The sequence below is a fragment of the Capricornis sumatraensis genome, chromosome 3 (assembly GCF_032405125.1).
Source record: "Capricornis sumatraensis isolate serow.1 chromosome 3, serow.2, whole genome shotgun sequence".
Lineage (NCBI taxonomy): Eukaryota > Metazoa > Chordata > Mammalia > Artiodactyla > Bovidae > Capricornis > Capricornis sumatraensis.
In genome coordinates this window covers 175,146,817-175,162,022 of record NC_091071.1, presented here as the reverse complement: position 1 = coordinate 175,162,022, position 15,206 = coordinate 175,146,817, and the positions used below count along the sequence as shown (strand labels likewise).

Below are 15,206 nucleotides of genomic sequence, written 5' to 3'. Positions count from 1 at the left end.
CAAGAGTACTGGAGTGGGCTGCCATTGCCTTCTCCACCTGGTTAGGTGAGAAAACCATCATCATTTCAGCCTCTTTTCAATGCGTCGTCTGTTCCTGGTGGCCAAAAGCCTTCTAGAAAGATGCGCTCTTCCACGTAGAGGGCAGGTTGGCAGCTGAGGACGAGCCGCAGTGGGTCCCGCGCAGCTGAGTGTGTGTGTGGCTGCCTGTGTGTATACCCACGAGGGGCGCAGAGTGAGTGCCTGCTGTGTGCAGGCCCTGTGGAGTGGCTGTGTACCTGGGACGCAGAGCTGGGTTGGCCTGGCATGTCTGTGCCCGTCCCTGGGGCGCCCCTGTCAGTTCCAGGCTTTGTCTCTCTTGAGCGCCCACCTTTGCCCTCTGCCCACCTGCTTCTCTCTGCCCTCACCCTGGCTACCCGGACAGCCTCTATGGACCCCAGCTATCTGCCCGGTGGTATTCTTGCCCCTCTTTACTCAGCAGTCTGAGACGGTCTAAAAACACGTTGGATCGTGCTGTTCCCTTGGGAGTTTTTTGGGCGCTCCACGTGGCTCGCAGAATCCTAATTCCCCAGACCGGGGATCGAACCCGGGCCCCTGCAGTGAGAGTGCCAAGTGCTGACCACTGGACGCAGGGGACTCCCATGTTATTCTCCTGTTGGAGACCCTTGAAAGGGCCCCACGGCTCTAGGGCACCTGCCCACAGAGGTCTCCAGTCCCATCTCTCCCCTCCCTTCCCATTCCCTCCCACAAAGCCTCCAGACTCAGGCTGATTCCTGCCCGGATCAGGGTTGGGCCCGGGACTGGGGGACTGACTCCTGCGGGCTTCACTTCCCAGGCACCCAGATGGGTGAAGCCAGTGGGAGGCGGGGAAGAAGGGAAAACCCAGGGTCTTTCTCCACGGCACGTGCTCCATGGCCCCCACTGGACCCGCCCCTGCTGAGCAAGCCAGCTCACCCCACTCCTCCGTCCCTAGTCCTGGAAGGTAGTCGTGACCTTGCTCTAAGCCCTGTTGCCTTCTCAGCACTCCCCTCGCCCGCGGAACCAGTTCCCTTCGCTCCAGATACTTGAGATTCCTGTTTCCTGGTTTGACCCGGACTGAACTGACACCCGCAGCAGGCAGCAGCCGTCTGACTTTCCAGCCTGAGGAGGAAACCAGAGCCTGTGTAGGGCAGAGCCCTGAGAGCAGCAGACGATGGACCCCAGACCTGGGTGGGCCTCCCCGCCGCTCCCCCCTCGCAGACTTGAAGCCAAGTCCTGAGAGATGGTAGAGTTCCTAACTGTTTGTCTTAGGCAGGGTTTCCTGCTTCTGCTTCTGAAAGCATTCGTGGTACTCGGTGCCAGGAACCTGCAGCTGCCCCCGTATCTCTTCTCCCTTTCTTCCCCGGTAAGAGGCATTTCCCCTGTGCCAGGACGTTTCCCAGTCTCCCAGACAGCTAGCGGGGGACCACAGGCTGGTTTCCGAGCACAGTCAGAGGAGACGGACACAATTCCCGCTTGGGTGCTGGAGTAACGTGTCAGCTTGCCCCTTCCTTTCTCTCCGTCTGGAATGTGGTGTGGTGCAGAGGCCATTGCAGGCTGTGTTAGTCTCCTGGGGCCACAAACTGGGTCATTTAAACACCAGAAATGTATTCTCTCAAGGGTCTAGAGGCTAGAAGTCTAAAATCAAGGGGTCAGAGAGGTAAGTTCCTTCTGAGGGTTTTTCCAGGTTGTGAAAACCTGGCTTGTAGGGGGCTGTTTTTCTTCTGTGTGGGTCTCTCTGTGTCCAAATTTCAGCTTTTTATAAAGATCCAAGTCATATTAGATTAGGGCCCACCCAAATGACCTCATCTTAACTAATTACATCTGCAATGACCCTAATGCCCAAATATGGTTACTTTCTGAGTTACCAGGGAATTCGGAGGGGGGAATACACAACAGAACCCATGCCTTGAAGATGAGGCACATTCCTAGCGATGGACTGAGAAACAGAAAGAGCGAATGACTTCCCAGAGCAACACCGCAACGCCAGCCTGGGGCTCTGAAGCCGCATGCACACGTGATCAGTTGCAAAGTCGTATCCGATTCTTTGCGACACCATGGGCTGTAGCCCGCCAGGCCCCTCTGCCCCTGGTGTTTCCCAGGTAAGAATATTGGAGTGTGTTGCCATTTCCTCCTCCACGGGGTCCTCTTGACCCAGGGATCGAACTCACATCTTCTGCTTTGGCCGGCTGGTTCTTTACCACGGAGCCACCTGGGAAGCCCAGACTTTGAGGTTAGAGGAAAATATGTTTCCCTCTTATTAATGCACCATTATTTGGGTTCTCTGCTATATTCAAACAAAAGTGTATCCCAGGTCAGTGTCTGGGAAGGGAACAGGCGTCAAGCCCAGGAGGTAACTGAGGGATATTTAAAAAAAGTGCAGATGGGGTTGGAGAAACTAACAAGGCATGGTGGGGGCATTTCAAGGCGTGCATCAGGGGAGCCGAGACCACCCCCAGGCCTGGAGGGGCAGATGGGGAAGGCAGTCAGTGGAGCCCTGAGGAAGGAGCTGCGGGGAAAGGAGACAGCCCCCTGACAGGTGCCACGGCCTCTGATGGAGGGACGCAGGCCCTGGAACAGGCGCCCCGACCGCTCCATCTTCCCATCCCCCAGGTTCCTGCTGGGACCCTCCACTGACTGAACCAAACCCAGAGGACCAGGGAGCCCACGGATGCTTCCAGCAGGCTGGCCTGCGGCGCAGGATGCAGCCGGGCGAGGAGGAGAGATGGTCCAGAAGAACGGCTGACACCCGGTTCTTGCTGCCGCACTCCGCCTGCTGGCTACAGGCTCAGGCGGCTGTCTCCTTGGCAGGAGCATCCCTGGTGACGGGTCAGTGCCTGGAATCTAGTGGGTGTTTGACAAATATTTGTGGATGTGTACGTGCCAGGAGGGCAGTGGAATGAGAGTGGGGAGGGAGGAGACTGTCTACCTCCAGCCACTGGGTCAGCACCATCCCCCAGAGCGGGCGGTGAGGGGTTGGCCCCAGGAAGACAGGCCCCGGGCCCGCACCCCTCCTCAGTGCTGCTGTCCAGCAACCTCCCTGGGTCCTAGCTGAGACAGCGACTTCCTCAGGGCAAGAGCCATCTGCGTGGCAGCCTAGCCCTGGGTCCCCTCAGCGGCTTTTTAGTGCCGTTGCAGGGCCAATGGGGCCCCTGCCTGATCTCAGAGGCTGAGCCATCCCATCCGAGAGGGATGCTGGGCAACAAGGCGTCAGAGTCTGGGATTTAAGATCACTTGTGTCTGACTCTCCATGAACATTGGCACCTTCCAGATTCCAAGAAGTCCTACAGGAGAGATCCCTGTGAACGTTGTTTAATCTCCCATTTCCCAGTCCCACTGACCCTCTGATTCTTTATTGGGTGCCCACAGGGTTCTGGGTGGGAGCTGAGCTCCCAGCAGAGAACACAGCAGGGGCTCCATTCTCATGGCTTGTTTGCCACAGGACATGGATGAGCATCCTCCGAACACTGCCCTTCAGAACCACCATTCAAGGGACCGGCCTCCAGAGGAGCCGGCCTCCAGCGGCGCCCCTCCTGAGAGTCAGGGGAGGAAGAGTCAGCAGGCGCTGAAGCATCTTCAGCTTCATTCATTCTTTCGTTCCCTCTTTTAACGTATTGTGCATTTCCTTGAGTACACGTGCCAGGCTCCTCCTGGCACTGGGAATTCAAAGATAAATCAGAAAGTTTTGCCCTCCTGAAGTTTCCCACCTGGTAGGAAACTAGAAATAATGAAAACACCTCCCCCTGCTGCTAAGAAAAGGCTCCCCAGCTCCCTCATACCCTCTCCAGACACACCTCCGAATTCTCTGTTCGCTCTGCGCCTCCTGTTCAGGACGCCGCTTGCTCGGCTTTAGGCTGAGCCCTGCTGTGGACCTGGGCCCCTGCAGCCTCCCTGCCAGCTCCCTCTTCCCAGGGGAAAAGCTCCAGCTGTTCCCAGGCCGGAAAACCCCAGAGGATTAATCAGCAGCACCCCGGCAGCGTGTCTGCTAGGCCTTGAGGCTAAGGTGACCTGACAGGGTTAGTGATGGGGCGGTCCTGGAGGGCCCATCTCCCTTGGGAGAGAGCAGAGGGCCGGGGTGGCCACACACCCACCTGCAGAGCCAGCAGAGAGGCTGGGACCCACTCAAGGCCTCCCAGATAAAGGCTGGGGTGGCTTATCGTGTGACCCTGCGGGGAGCAGGCAGTGACCCTGCGGAGGGGTGCCGAGCCAGTCCTTGCTGTTCCCTGGGTCTTCATTTTCCATCTGTCAGAAGAGACGGATTAGATCATCTTTGAGGCTGTGTCTGTTTCAGACCCTCTACGGTGGGATCCGGGAAGCTCTGACCTGCCCTTCTTCCTCCCCGGGCACGTCTTCAGTTTCTCCCCCTTTCTTCCTCTGCTCAGGGTCTGGGAAATGGCTGTGAGCTTCAAAGCTGAGCAAACAGGCATGCCCGGGCCCACAGGGAACAGGGGGAGGGAGGGCACGGCTATTTTTATCGCGCTCTGAAGGATTTTCACAGCTGCTTCTGTTGTTGTCCACACACTCGCCGCAGGCCCAGGCTGTTGGCGTCACAGACGTCACTGTAGGGGGTGCTCGGAGGGGCTGCACCCTTGAAAGAAACCCTGCCTGCTGATGCCTGGCATTCCATCACGAGGGATCCGTTTAAAGCAGCTTAACGTTGCCCTCCTCCCATGCTTCCGAAATGTAGCAGCCCCCAAAGAATGGCTCTCCATGAGCCATGACACCAGCAGGAAGGAATCTGGCCGTCCTCGGAGTGCTGGGTGTGGAGGACAGGAGAGCGTTGCTCAGTCAGGTCTGCAGAGCTCCTTCGCCTTATTCTGCAAACGTGCATTGAGACCCTGCGAAATGTCGGCCCTGGGCTGGGAGGCTGTTTCCAGCAGCCAACAAGGATGTGCCAAGTCTTTTCTACAATTAGAATAATGTGAACTGAGTTCACAGATTTAGTGCCAGCCTCTGTGCTTCACAGGCTTCCCTGGCGGCTCAGATGGTAAAGACTCTGCCTGCAGTCCAGGAGACCCAGGCTCAGTCCCTGGGTCGGGAAGATCCCCTGGAGAAGGGAATGGCTACACACTCCAGTATTCTCGCCTGGAGAATCCCATGGATGGAGCAGCCTGGCGGGCTACAGTCCATGGGGTCAGACATAAAGAGTCAGACACGACCGAGCAACTAACGCTTTCACTTTCTGTGCTTCACACTTCACTGAAATGGTCTCAGATATCTCTCTGTCTCCAAAATACCTCCTGATCCCACCCAAATCTCTCCATCTCTGTCTTTACCACCCCACCCCCACCTCCCATACCCCAGCTTCACCCAAGAAACTGAAATAGCTCCAGCTGGTTCCCTTCACTCTCACCCCGCAAGCCTTCATACAGTACCCAGGAAAGAGATTTTTTGAAAGTGTAAGTGAGATCCCAGGTCCTTCTCCTACTTAATCACCACTCCTGCCCCTGAGGCTTTCTCCCTATGCTTGGAATTAAAGACCCAACTCCTTATCAGCCTGACCTGCAACCTCGTGGGGTCTAGCCTTCAACCACCTCTTTTTCTCTCTTTCTCTTTTTCTCTCTCTCTAAATCTGGGTTTCTGAAAGCAGAATTAGGTTAATCAAATAGCGTTAGTCCACTCATGGGCCACTTTTATTTATTAGACACATAGTTGTTTTAAATAAGATAGTTGCCGCTTACAAAACCACATCTAAAACAATGACGCATGTGACTCACAGAAGCATTATGCTAACCGAAAGATGCCCAGACAATAAGATATATACTATATGCTTCCATTTATATGTAAAGGTTCTAGAAAAGGCCAGACTAAAGAGACAGAAAGCAGATCCCAGGTTGCCAGAGGGGCCAGGTGTGGAGGTGGGAGGGTAGGGGCAGGGGACAGAAAGTGACTAGGTGGGAGGAAAATTTCTTTTTGTGTGTGTGTGTATTTATTTTTTCGCCTAGGGCTTCCGTGGTGGCTTAGACAGTTAAGAGGCTGCCTGCAGTGCAGGAGACCCGGGTTCGATCACTGGGTCAGGAAGACCCCCTGGAGAAAGAAATGGCAACTCACTCCAGTATCCTTGCCTGGAAAATTCCATGGACAGAGGAGTCTGGCGGGCTACAGTCCATCGGGTCATAAACAGTCAGACACAACAGAGTGCTTCACTTTCTTTCTTTCTTAGTGGCAGAACACACCATCTTCAACGTGTCATGCAAGATCTTTCGTTGGGTGTGTGGGCTCTCTAGCTGGGTAATGAAAATGTTCCATGTCATGATGGTGGCGGTGGTTACCTGCCTGTGTGTGTGTTTGTCAAAAATTAAATTTTACAATTAAAACTGGTGAATTTTATTATATGTAAATTAATCGTCAACAAAAATCTAAAACTAAAACAAAAACTACCAAAACAAAGCTGCTGCTGCTGCTGCTAAGCCTGGAAGCTCTCAAAACATCTGACCTATCCTCTTCGCCTTCACCCCAGACTTGAAATGAACATAATTCCTAACCCTAGGTTTATTGCGCCTTTGCTTGCCTTTTTATGCAATTTTATTCACTTATCTATATTTTTTAAAAGGTATATGTTTAAATTTCAGTAGTTTTTAATTCTCCAAAAAGAGTATTAAACAATATTTCACCTTCTGGGGCCTTCTTTTCCTTCTTGCTTTATATTCCTAGAGATTATCTACAGTGTGGCATGTCATGGCAATTCATTCTTTTTGACTGCTGCTTAATATTCCATTGGATACACAGACTACACATACTCATCCACTTGCCTTCATGGACATTTCTGTTGTTCCTAGGCTTTCATTATTGAGAAGAGTGGACAGGGATGCCAGGGACATTCTTGGGGCATGCCTCCTGGGGCACATGTGCGTGATTTTTTTGAGAGGCTAGAGGAGTGGAATTGCTGGATCAGGTGTGGAATCAGCTTTAGGCTTTGATGCTTCAGCTTCACTGACCTCCTGTCCTTGGACAAGCCTCCAGACCTCTGCACTTGTCCTTCCCGCCTTGGGGAGCTTTTCCTTCAGGGCTTCCCATGGCTGGCTTACTCGCCCTTTAGGACTCAAATCAAACACTATCTCTTCAGCCCAAATGTCACTCTCTCTGGCCCCCCACCTAAATGAGTCACTCCCATCCCCACCTCAGTCCCCTGCATCTTATTCTTTTCATAGCATCTTCCAGCACAAACAGAAATAGCCTTTCTTTATTTTTGCTGATTTGTCATTGTCTTCCCTAGTAAGCAGACTTGCCTGGAGAATTCCAGGGACAGAGGAGCCTGGCAGGCTACATGTCGCAGAGTCGGACACGACTGAGCAACTGACCTCCTCCAAATCCCCTAGTAGACTAAAGCAGCCCCAAGAAAGCTGGGACCGTTCTTGCTCAAGGCTGCGTCCCCAAGAACATCCTGATATGGAGAGAATGCTCAACAAAAACATATTTTTAATTGAGGTGGAGAGTAATATTAATCCCATATTAGAGATGAGAAGCCTGAAGCTCAGAGAGGGTAAGCCATGTGCCCAAGGACGCAGAGCTTGGGAGTGGCAGAGCCAGGATTTGAACACAGGTGTGAGCTGTCCCAGAGCCCCTGTTTGCTCCTGGAAGAGGCTGTCTTACTCCGACGTGAACTTTCCTTCCCCCTCCCCTGTTATCGGCTTGCCATTCCGGGCCACCTGTGCAGCCTCACTTTGGAGAGCACACTCGGGACCCTGTTGTTGGCGGTCACCGCCCCATCTGCTGTGGGTGGGGATGTGGCCTTGGACTATGGGAGACCCGGTGTTCCACCACCTGTTCCAGGAATGGGGCCCAGGAGGGCCCCCCCGCCCATCTTCTGCCCTATATTAAAGCCTTGGGCTATGAATCCCTTTCTTATCGTCTCAAAGCTCATGATGATCCAGCTGCTGAGTTTTCTCCTATTTGTGGCCCTTGGTAAGACTCCAGCCTGTGCTGCCCTGGGCCAGGATCCCTTGAAATCTACCACCCACCCTGAGTCTCTCGGACGCAATGCCTGGTTTCATAGGAGAGGGCTCAGCTTGGAGCTGAGGATGGCGGTGGAGGTTTTCAGCTCGGTGCTGGAGCAAGAGAATCGAGGGGAAGCTGTGGGTGATGGACCAGCTCAGGAGGAGGACTGGGAGACCCAAACCCCTGGGTGGGAGTCCTTGACAGAAACGGTGGTAAACAACGTCTAATGGTAAAGAGTCCGGGGTCTGTGGTTAGACTGCTTGGGTTTGGAATTTCTGTTCCTCTGCTTAACCCTCCAACTCTCCCCTCACACTCCCCTTACTGCACTCCATATCCTATGATCTAGCCTTTTCCCGGTACCTCTGCCATATTACAGTGCAGCTCAGGGCCGCCCTCTCCAAGCAGCCTCCCTTGACTAGCAGTAATGGATGGTAACAGGTCATGCTCACTGAATGCCTGCTATATTCCAGGCAGAAGGCTTGGGGTTTTTTCTTGTATTAGCGTCTGTAATCCTCAGAGCAGCCCCATGAGGTCTGTACTATTAGTATTCCCATTTTGCAGATAGAGAAACTGACCCTCAGAGAAGTAAAGTGGCCCATCCTAGAACCAGGGGCAGAGCTGCACTTTGAATCCAGACAGCCTCACTCCAAAGCGGCCCCTCTTCATGGCGATTGCTATCGCTCCTCAAGCCCCCTCTGGGTACCAGGTGCTGTTCTAAGTGCATCAGGTTTACTCCTGCCCTGAAAGGAAGCCACGTGTTCATCTCCATCCCAGACTCCCAGGACTCCAGAAATCCCTGCTCTTGCCCAAATGCTCACTGTTGATACGCGGCTACTGGGGTCAGAGACGGGAAGGAGTTGTGTGGGATATCACAGCCTGTCTGGGGCCCAGACCTCCTCTTTGCTTTGGGGAACCTTGGGACTGATTGACCCTTCTCCTGTCTCCTCTAGCCTCGGGCTTCAGCCAGCCTTTCTCCCACCCCTCCTCCAGAGTTGTCAATGGTGAGGACGCAGTCCCCTACAGCTGGCCCTGGCAGGTAAGAGCAATACCAGCTGTGCTATTTCCCACCGTGGGCTCTCTGCCCCATGCTCCGATCGCAGGGCACCCTGTCTGGACCCCACTGCTTTGCTTCCGGTATCCACTTCAGTTTCCCAAAGGCCAGGAAGCCCTTGGACAATCGCCTTCATACAGAAGCTTTGCCCATTTAACCTGTGATTCTCACTGGGCTGTTTGTAAGTTAACCGTAGACTCTGGGGAAAGAGAAATGTTTAACCCAAGGGTCAGTGCATTAATGGTGGAAGTTCAGCGCTATGTTTACGGAGGGATGTGTGGTCTTATTTCCCAGGCCAGGGTCCGAAGCCTCGTTCCCTGCATTGGAGGCACAAAGTCTTAACCCCTGGACTGCCAAGGAAGGCCTGCCACTATTTTCTTTAAACCGATTCACTTTTAAAAACTGAAATGCCTACGTCAGCCTCATTTTAGCAATATTGGTCAAGAAATCGTGGATTTGATGAGCTAATTATACATTTTTTTCCCCAATACACATTATGCTGTTGTTAAGTCGGTTCAGTCGTGTCTGACTCTGTGCGACCCCATAGACGGCAGCACACCAGGCTCCCCCGTCCCTGGGATTCTCCAGGCAAGAACACTGGAGTGGGTTGCCATTTCCTTCTGCAATGCATGAAAGTGAAAAGTGAAAGTAAAGGCGCTCAGTCGTGCCTGACTCTTAGCGACCCCATGGACTGCAGCCCACCAGGCTCCTCCATCCATGGGATTTTCCAGGCAAGAGTACTGGAGTGGGGTGCCATTGCCTTCTCTGGATACACATTATACAATAGGGCTATAAAGTCTGAGAGCGATAAAGGGATGAAGGGCATTTGTGGAGCTCAGAGGAGGGAGGCAGAGAGGACTAGGCTCACGGCAGTAACACCGTGGCCGCTTGTCACGCGTGGCTATTTAAATTTATGTATTTATTTTAATTTTCATTGGAGTATAGTTGATTTACAAAGTGGTGTTAGTTTCAGGTATACAGAGAGTGAATCAGTTATACAGAAACATGTCCACTCTTTTTTATAGACTCTTTTCCTGTATAGGCCTAAATTTAAATTCACTAAAATTGTCATACTAGAAATTCAGTTGCTCAGTGCTGACCGCATTTTATGGACTGATTGACTGCGCTGGGTCTTTGTTGCTGCCCGCAGGCTTCCTCGAGTTGGGGCTAGCAAGGGCTCCTCTTCACTGCTATGCATGGGCCTCTCATCGCGGTGGCATCTTCCGTGGCAGAGCACAAGGCCTAGGGTGCCCGGGCTTGCTGCAGCGCGTAGGTTCAGTAGCTGTGACTCGAGAGCTCCAGAGCGCAGGCTTAGTGATTGTGTGGCTTTACTTGCTCCAAGGCATGTGGAATCTTCCTGGACCAGGGATCAAACCTGTGTCCCCTGCATCGGCAGGCAGATTCTTATTCACTGCACCACCAGGGAAGTCCACTAGCCACAGTTTAAATTCTCAATAACCACACGTGGCCAGTAGCTACCAGGCTGAATCCTACCAAACATTTCCATCATCACAGAAAGTTCTGTGGGATGTCACTGGCCTGTATCAGGTGTCCTCTGGCTTGTTCTGCAAAGGCGGAGAGAGGAAACGTTTTAGCCTGTGTCGGCCCTGTGGTTTCCATTGCAGTGACTTAATTCCACCGTTGTAGCTTGAAAGCAGCTGTGGAAGGTACAGTTGTGTGTGGGATGGGCATCCCCTTTCCAGAGGATGCCATTCTCTGTGACTACTGCCCTCTAGAGTTGTGCAGGGCACAACCTATACAGCCATGGGTAGCAACCCCCCTTGTGGGGCCCAGACCACTCAGAAGCCCCCCTCCCTTGCCACCAGGTCTCCCTGCAGTATGAAAAGGACGGAGCATTTTATCACACCTGCGGCGGCAGCCTCATTGCCGCCGACTGGGTCGTAACTGCGGGCCACTGCATCTCGTGAGTTCTCTCGCTTGCCCCTGTCCCTGCATGAGACCCAGGCGGGCTAGGGCCGTGGAGGACGGTGGGAGGGGACGGAGGAGGCCGCTCAGGCCTGGGCTAATGTCACCTCCGTCGGCAGGACCTCCCGGACCTATCAGGTGGTGCTGGGTGAGTATGACCGCTCTGAGCTGGAGGGCTCTGAACAGGTGATCCCCATCAACGCCGGGGACCTCTTCGTGCACCCTCTCTGGAACTCCAACTGCGTGGCCTGCGGGTGAGTGATCTCTCAAGCCAGGCACCCAGGGGCTCCTCTGCGGGCCCCTCTAGGACCGGACACTGATTTGGAGAAGACTCCCAGGGTCAATGGACCTGAAGGTCGGAGCCAGGAGAGCCTCTGGGGATCACCCACCCCAAACCTCTCTCCCTACAGAGGGGAAAGCAGGGCCCAGGCAGGGGCAGGAACTCCCCCGAGGCCACTTGGCTCTGTGGCTTCAAAAGAGGAGTGACTTAGGAACCCCAAATCCAAAGGTTCCTCCATTCAATGGACACTCCTCCAGAGCCTCCTGGGTTCCCGGCACTGTGGCTCAAGGGAGGAGCACTGGGCTGAGAGTCAGGCTCCAGCACTGAGTCGCTGTGTGGCTTGGGGAAGTCATCGACTTTCTCTGGGCCCGAGTTTGACCACGTGTCAAGGGTGACCTTCATGAAGGTCAAGAAGGCCATCACTGGGTGAGAACACAGAGTAGGCTTCTTAAGCCTCTCAAGCATATGCAGAATTGTATGTCTGGGTGGCTTCGCTCAGCATTTTTCTGGGGAGAGGACCAAAGTGGGGTGCAGAACCCCTGGGAGTGCAGGAGTGGGGGACCGTGATGATCAAGACCTGGACCCATCTCCATGGGGCTCCTGGGGTAGGCGGAGAGAAAGTCAGACCCAGATGTGATGATCTGAGTGACAAACAGGAAGATGAAAAGAGCGCTGGTTCTCCAAGTGTGGTCCCCAGGCCAGCAGCAGCACCTGGGAACTCACTAGGAAGGCCAATCCTCGGGGCCTCCCAAACCCACTGCATCCAAAACTCTGGAACGGGCTCCGGCATCCTTTTATTAACAAGCCCTCCTCTGATTCTGACACGGATGACGTGTACAAACCCCTGGTGTAAAAGCCGAGCACAGTTACCGAGGCCAAGGGTCATTGTGGGCTGAAGGGGCCAGGGGGGGCTTCCAGAAGTTGCTCAGCAGTAAGAATGCATGGGATCCAGAGGGGAGTGTCGGGGGCATCTCGGAGGTGAAATATCCTGAGCGAAGCTGGGGCTGGAGCTTAGTCTGGCTGGAGGACCAGGCTCCTCCCCGTGACTCTTCCCTCCTCCCCAGCAACGACATCGCCCTCGTCAAGCTCTCTCGCAGCGCCCAGCTGGGAGACAAGGTCCAGCTTGCCAGCCTCCCTCCTGCCGGCGACATCCTGCCCAATGAAGCCCCCTGCTACATCAGCGGCTGGGGCCGTCTCTACAGTGCGTGCTGAGTCCTCCAACTGGCCGAAGGGACGGTGGGCAGGAAGACAGAGCCGGGGGCAAGGGCTGAGGGCAGCACCCGGAGCAGCCTAGCACTTTCTTACATCCCTCCTCCAGCGGCCGCCTTCTCCCCTCACCCTCCCAAGCACGAGTGTGTGCAGCGGGGCAATGTTTAGTCTCTCCTTTCTGCCCGTTGCCGGGGATGTTCGGATGGACAGGACCACACGACCTGGTGGGAGGAGACTTCACCTCACACTGGAGGAGCAGGCTTTCCTCGTAACCCCCACACCATCCTGGGGCTCCCAGCTCTGACTCAGACCCTGGCCCAGGCTCAGCACCCTCACAGCAACCCTCCACCCCGACCCCGCCCTCACTGTTCTCTGTCTGCACAGCTGGTGGGCCGCTCCCAGACAAGCTGCAGGAGGCGCTGCTGCCCGTGGTGGACTATGAGCACTGCTCCCAGTGGGACTGGTGGGGCATCACCGTGAAGAAAACCATGGTGTGTGCCGGCGGGGACATCCGCTCCGGCTGCAACGTGAGTCAGCTCTCACCCCCGCCCGTGCCCGCGGCGGTGCAGGGCTGCAGCCCCTCTGCTGAGTGTGCAGTGCCTGGGGCCCCTCTGCCTGGGAGCCGGAGGAGGAATCTTGCCCATTCAGCCTCCAGGCCAGGCGGAACTTGGAGGAAGTCAGCGCAGCCCGGACACACAGCCCTAGTCTGTCACACTGACCTGATCTGGAGCAAATCACTGTGCCTTCCTGGTCCTCGGGAGTCCCCTTCAGTACACCAAGAAATGGGGCTTCCCTGAGAGCTCAGTTGGTAAAGAATCCGCCTGCGATGCAGGAGACCCCAGTTCGATTCCTGGGTCGGAAAGGTCTGCTGGAGAAGGGATAGGCTACTCACTCCAGTATTCTTGGGCTTCCCTTGTAGCTCAGCTGGTAAAAAATCTGCCTGCAATGCAGGAGACTTGGGTTCAATCCCTGGGTTGGGAAGATTTCCCTGGAGAAGGGAAAGGCTACCCACTCCAGTATTCTGGCCTGGAGAATTCCATGGACTGCACAGTCCATGGAGTTGTAACACAGTCCAGTGGGGTTGGACACCACTGAGCGACTTTCACTTCACTTCACACCGAGGAAAAGAGGCATCATGATCTCTAAAGTCACCTTCAGCTCTGGGGTCCTGAAGTCATAAGTAAGCAATAGTCTCATTGTACTATAAGTGAATATGAATAATAATAACTAACTGTGGGAATAACAATCAGAACTACTATTAGCTTGCTTCCTCTCTACCAGGCATTGTGCTAAGACTGTAGGCTTATCATCTCATTTAACTGTCACAATATCTTATAAGATGGGCATAATAGGTATCATTCCCCATCACAAAAGGCTTCCCAGGCGGTGCTAGTGGTAAAGAACCCACCTACCAATGCAGGAGACATAAAGAGAGGTGGGTTGGATCCCTGGGTGGGGAAGATCCCCTGGAGAAGGAAATGGCAACCCACTCCAGTACTCTTGCCTGGAGAATCCCTTGGACAGAGGAGCCTGGTGGGCTACCGTCCGCAGCATTACAAAGAGTCGGACACGACTGAAGCAACTTAGCGCGCACACATGCACCCATCACAAAGGGGCAAACTGAGGCCCGGAGAAGTCAGGCCATATAAGGCTTTCTCGAGCCCCCCAAAGTCAGAACCAATCCTTGGAGCTCAGACGAGGCTCAGCGCCTACGGCTCTCTCACTGTTCCAGGGTGACTCTGGAGGACCCCTCAACTGCCCAGCAGCTGACGGCTCCTGGCAGGTTCATGGCGTGACCAGCTTTGTTTCTGCCTTTGGCTGCAACACCATCAAGAAGCCCACAGTGTTCACGCGAGTCTCAGCCTTCATTGACTGGATTGACGAGGTGAGCGGGGCAGGGTGAGCAGAGAGGGCTCTGGGGGCTGGGTGAGAACAGCAGATCCTGATCCCAGATCGGCAGCTGGGGGTGGGGGTTGGGGATCTTCCAGAGGGGCTTGAGGATGTTTTCTGCAGCCTCAAGGGCTTCTGGGTAGAGTTCTGAACACTACTGAACTTCCTTATTTCAACAAGTGTTTAGGAAATGCCTCCTCTGGTCCAGGTCTTTTCTTGTCATGGAGGATAGAGTGATGTGCGGCTTGTGGGAAACAGATGACGAGATGAGCAAACTGATGAAATGGGATGGACACTGTGATAGGTGAAGCTCAGGCCCCAGTGACCGTGCCAGCTTCACCTGGGAATGAGTGATCAGGGAGGATTAATATTGTTCATGACAAGAGTATTAGTCACCATCTATGGGCTCTTAAACATATGCCAGGCACTGTGATGACACTTATGTGTTTAATTTAAAATCCACATGAAGTATTATGATCACTCCCATTATACAGATGAGAAAATTGAGGCTAGAGAGGTCAAGTCACTCTCCCAGGGTCACGCAGTTAATGAGTGACATGGCTGGGACTTGAACTCAGTTCCATATGGCATTAGAAGCTGTGGTCCTGACTAGACCATTCTGGTTTCACTCCCTCTTTTTTTTTTTTCAGACCATTGCAAGCAACTAAGAACCAAGGCCAAGGTGGCAGTGCCCACCCACACTCTTTATAAAAAATAAAAGATCTCTCAGAAAATCCCAGCTTGAGTCTTTCTTTCTTCTTTGACTCACCTCTCTTTTCAGCCCATTTCTAGAATTTTAGATGTTGTATGTAGAAATGAGACCCAACTCTCTCCTATTAGAATGAGAGAAAAAATGAGGCTCAGGTAGAAGGAAGCTGTTGTCAAGTGACCGAGCAC

At 53.8% G+C, this 15,206-nt stretch overlaps 1 protein-coding gene across 1 annotated transcript; it reads left to right on the top strand.

The window, feature by feature from the left end:
• The first annotated feature begins 7,877 nt into the window (after nucleotides 1–7,877).
• On the top strand, nucleotides 7,878–15,000 carry LOC138076659 (proproteinase E). Its single transcript, XM_068968927.1, has 8 exons — nucleotides 7,878–7,920; nucleotides 8,904–8,989; nucleotides 10,831–10,928; nucleotides 11,050–11,184; nucleotides 12,275–12,411; nucleotides 12,804–12,946; nucleotides 14,152–14,304; nucleotides 14,960–15,000. The coding sequence occupies exons 1-8, from the start codon at nucleotides 7,878–7,880 to the stop codon at nucleotides 14,975–14,977; spliced, it is 813 nt and encodes a 270-aa protein (XP_068825028.1). The 3' UTR covers nucleotides 14,978–15,000.
• The last annotated feature ends 206 nt before the right edge of the window (nucleotides 15,001–15,206 follow it).

What these genes read in the sequence shown, in the direction of transcription:
- LOC138076659 (XM_068968927.1), top strand. Translation starts at nt 7,878, where the DNA reads ATGATGATCCAGCTGCTGAGTTTTCTCCTATTTGTGGCCCTTG. An exon ending in TCTCCTATTTGTGGCCCTTG is followed by an intron (nt 7,921 to 8,903) that starts GTAAGACTCCAG and finishes TGTCTCCTCTAG; the next exon opens with CCTCGGGCTTCAGCCAGCCT. An exon ending in CGGCTGGGGCCGTCTCTACA is followed by an intron (nt 12,412 to 12,803) that starts GTGCGTGCTGAG and finishes CTGTCTGCACAG; the next exon opens with CTGGTGGGCCGCTCCCAGAC.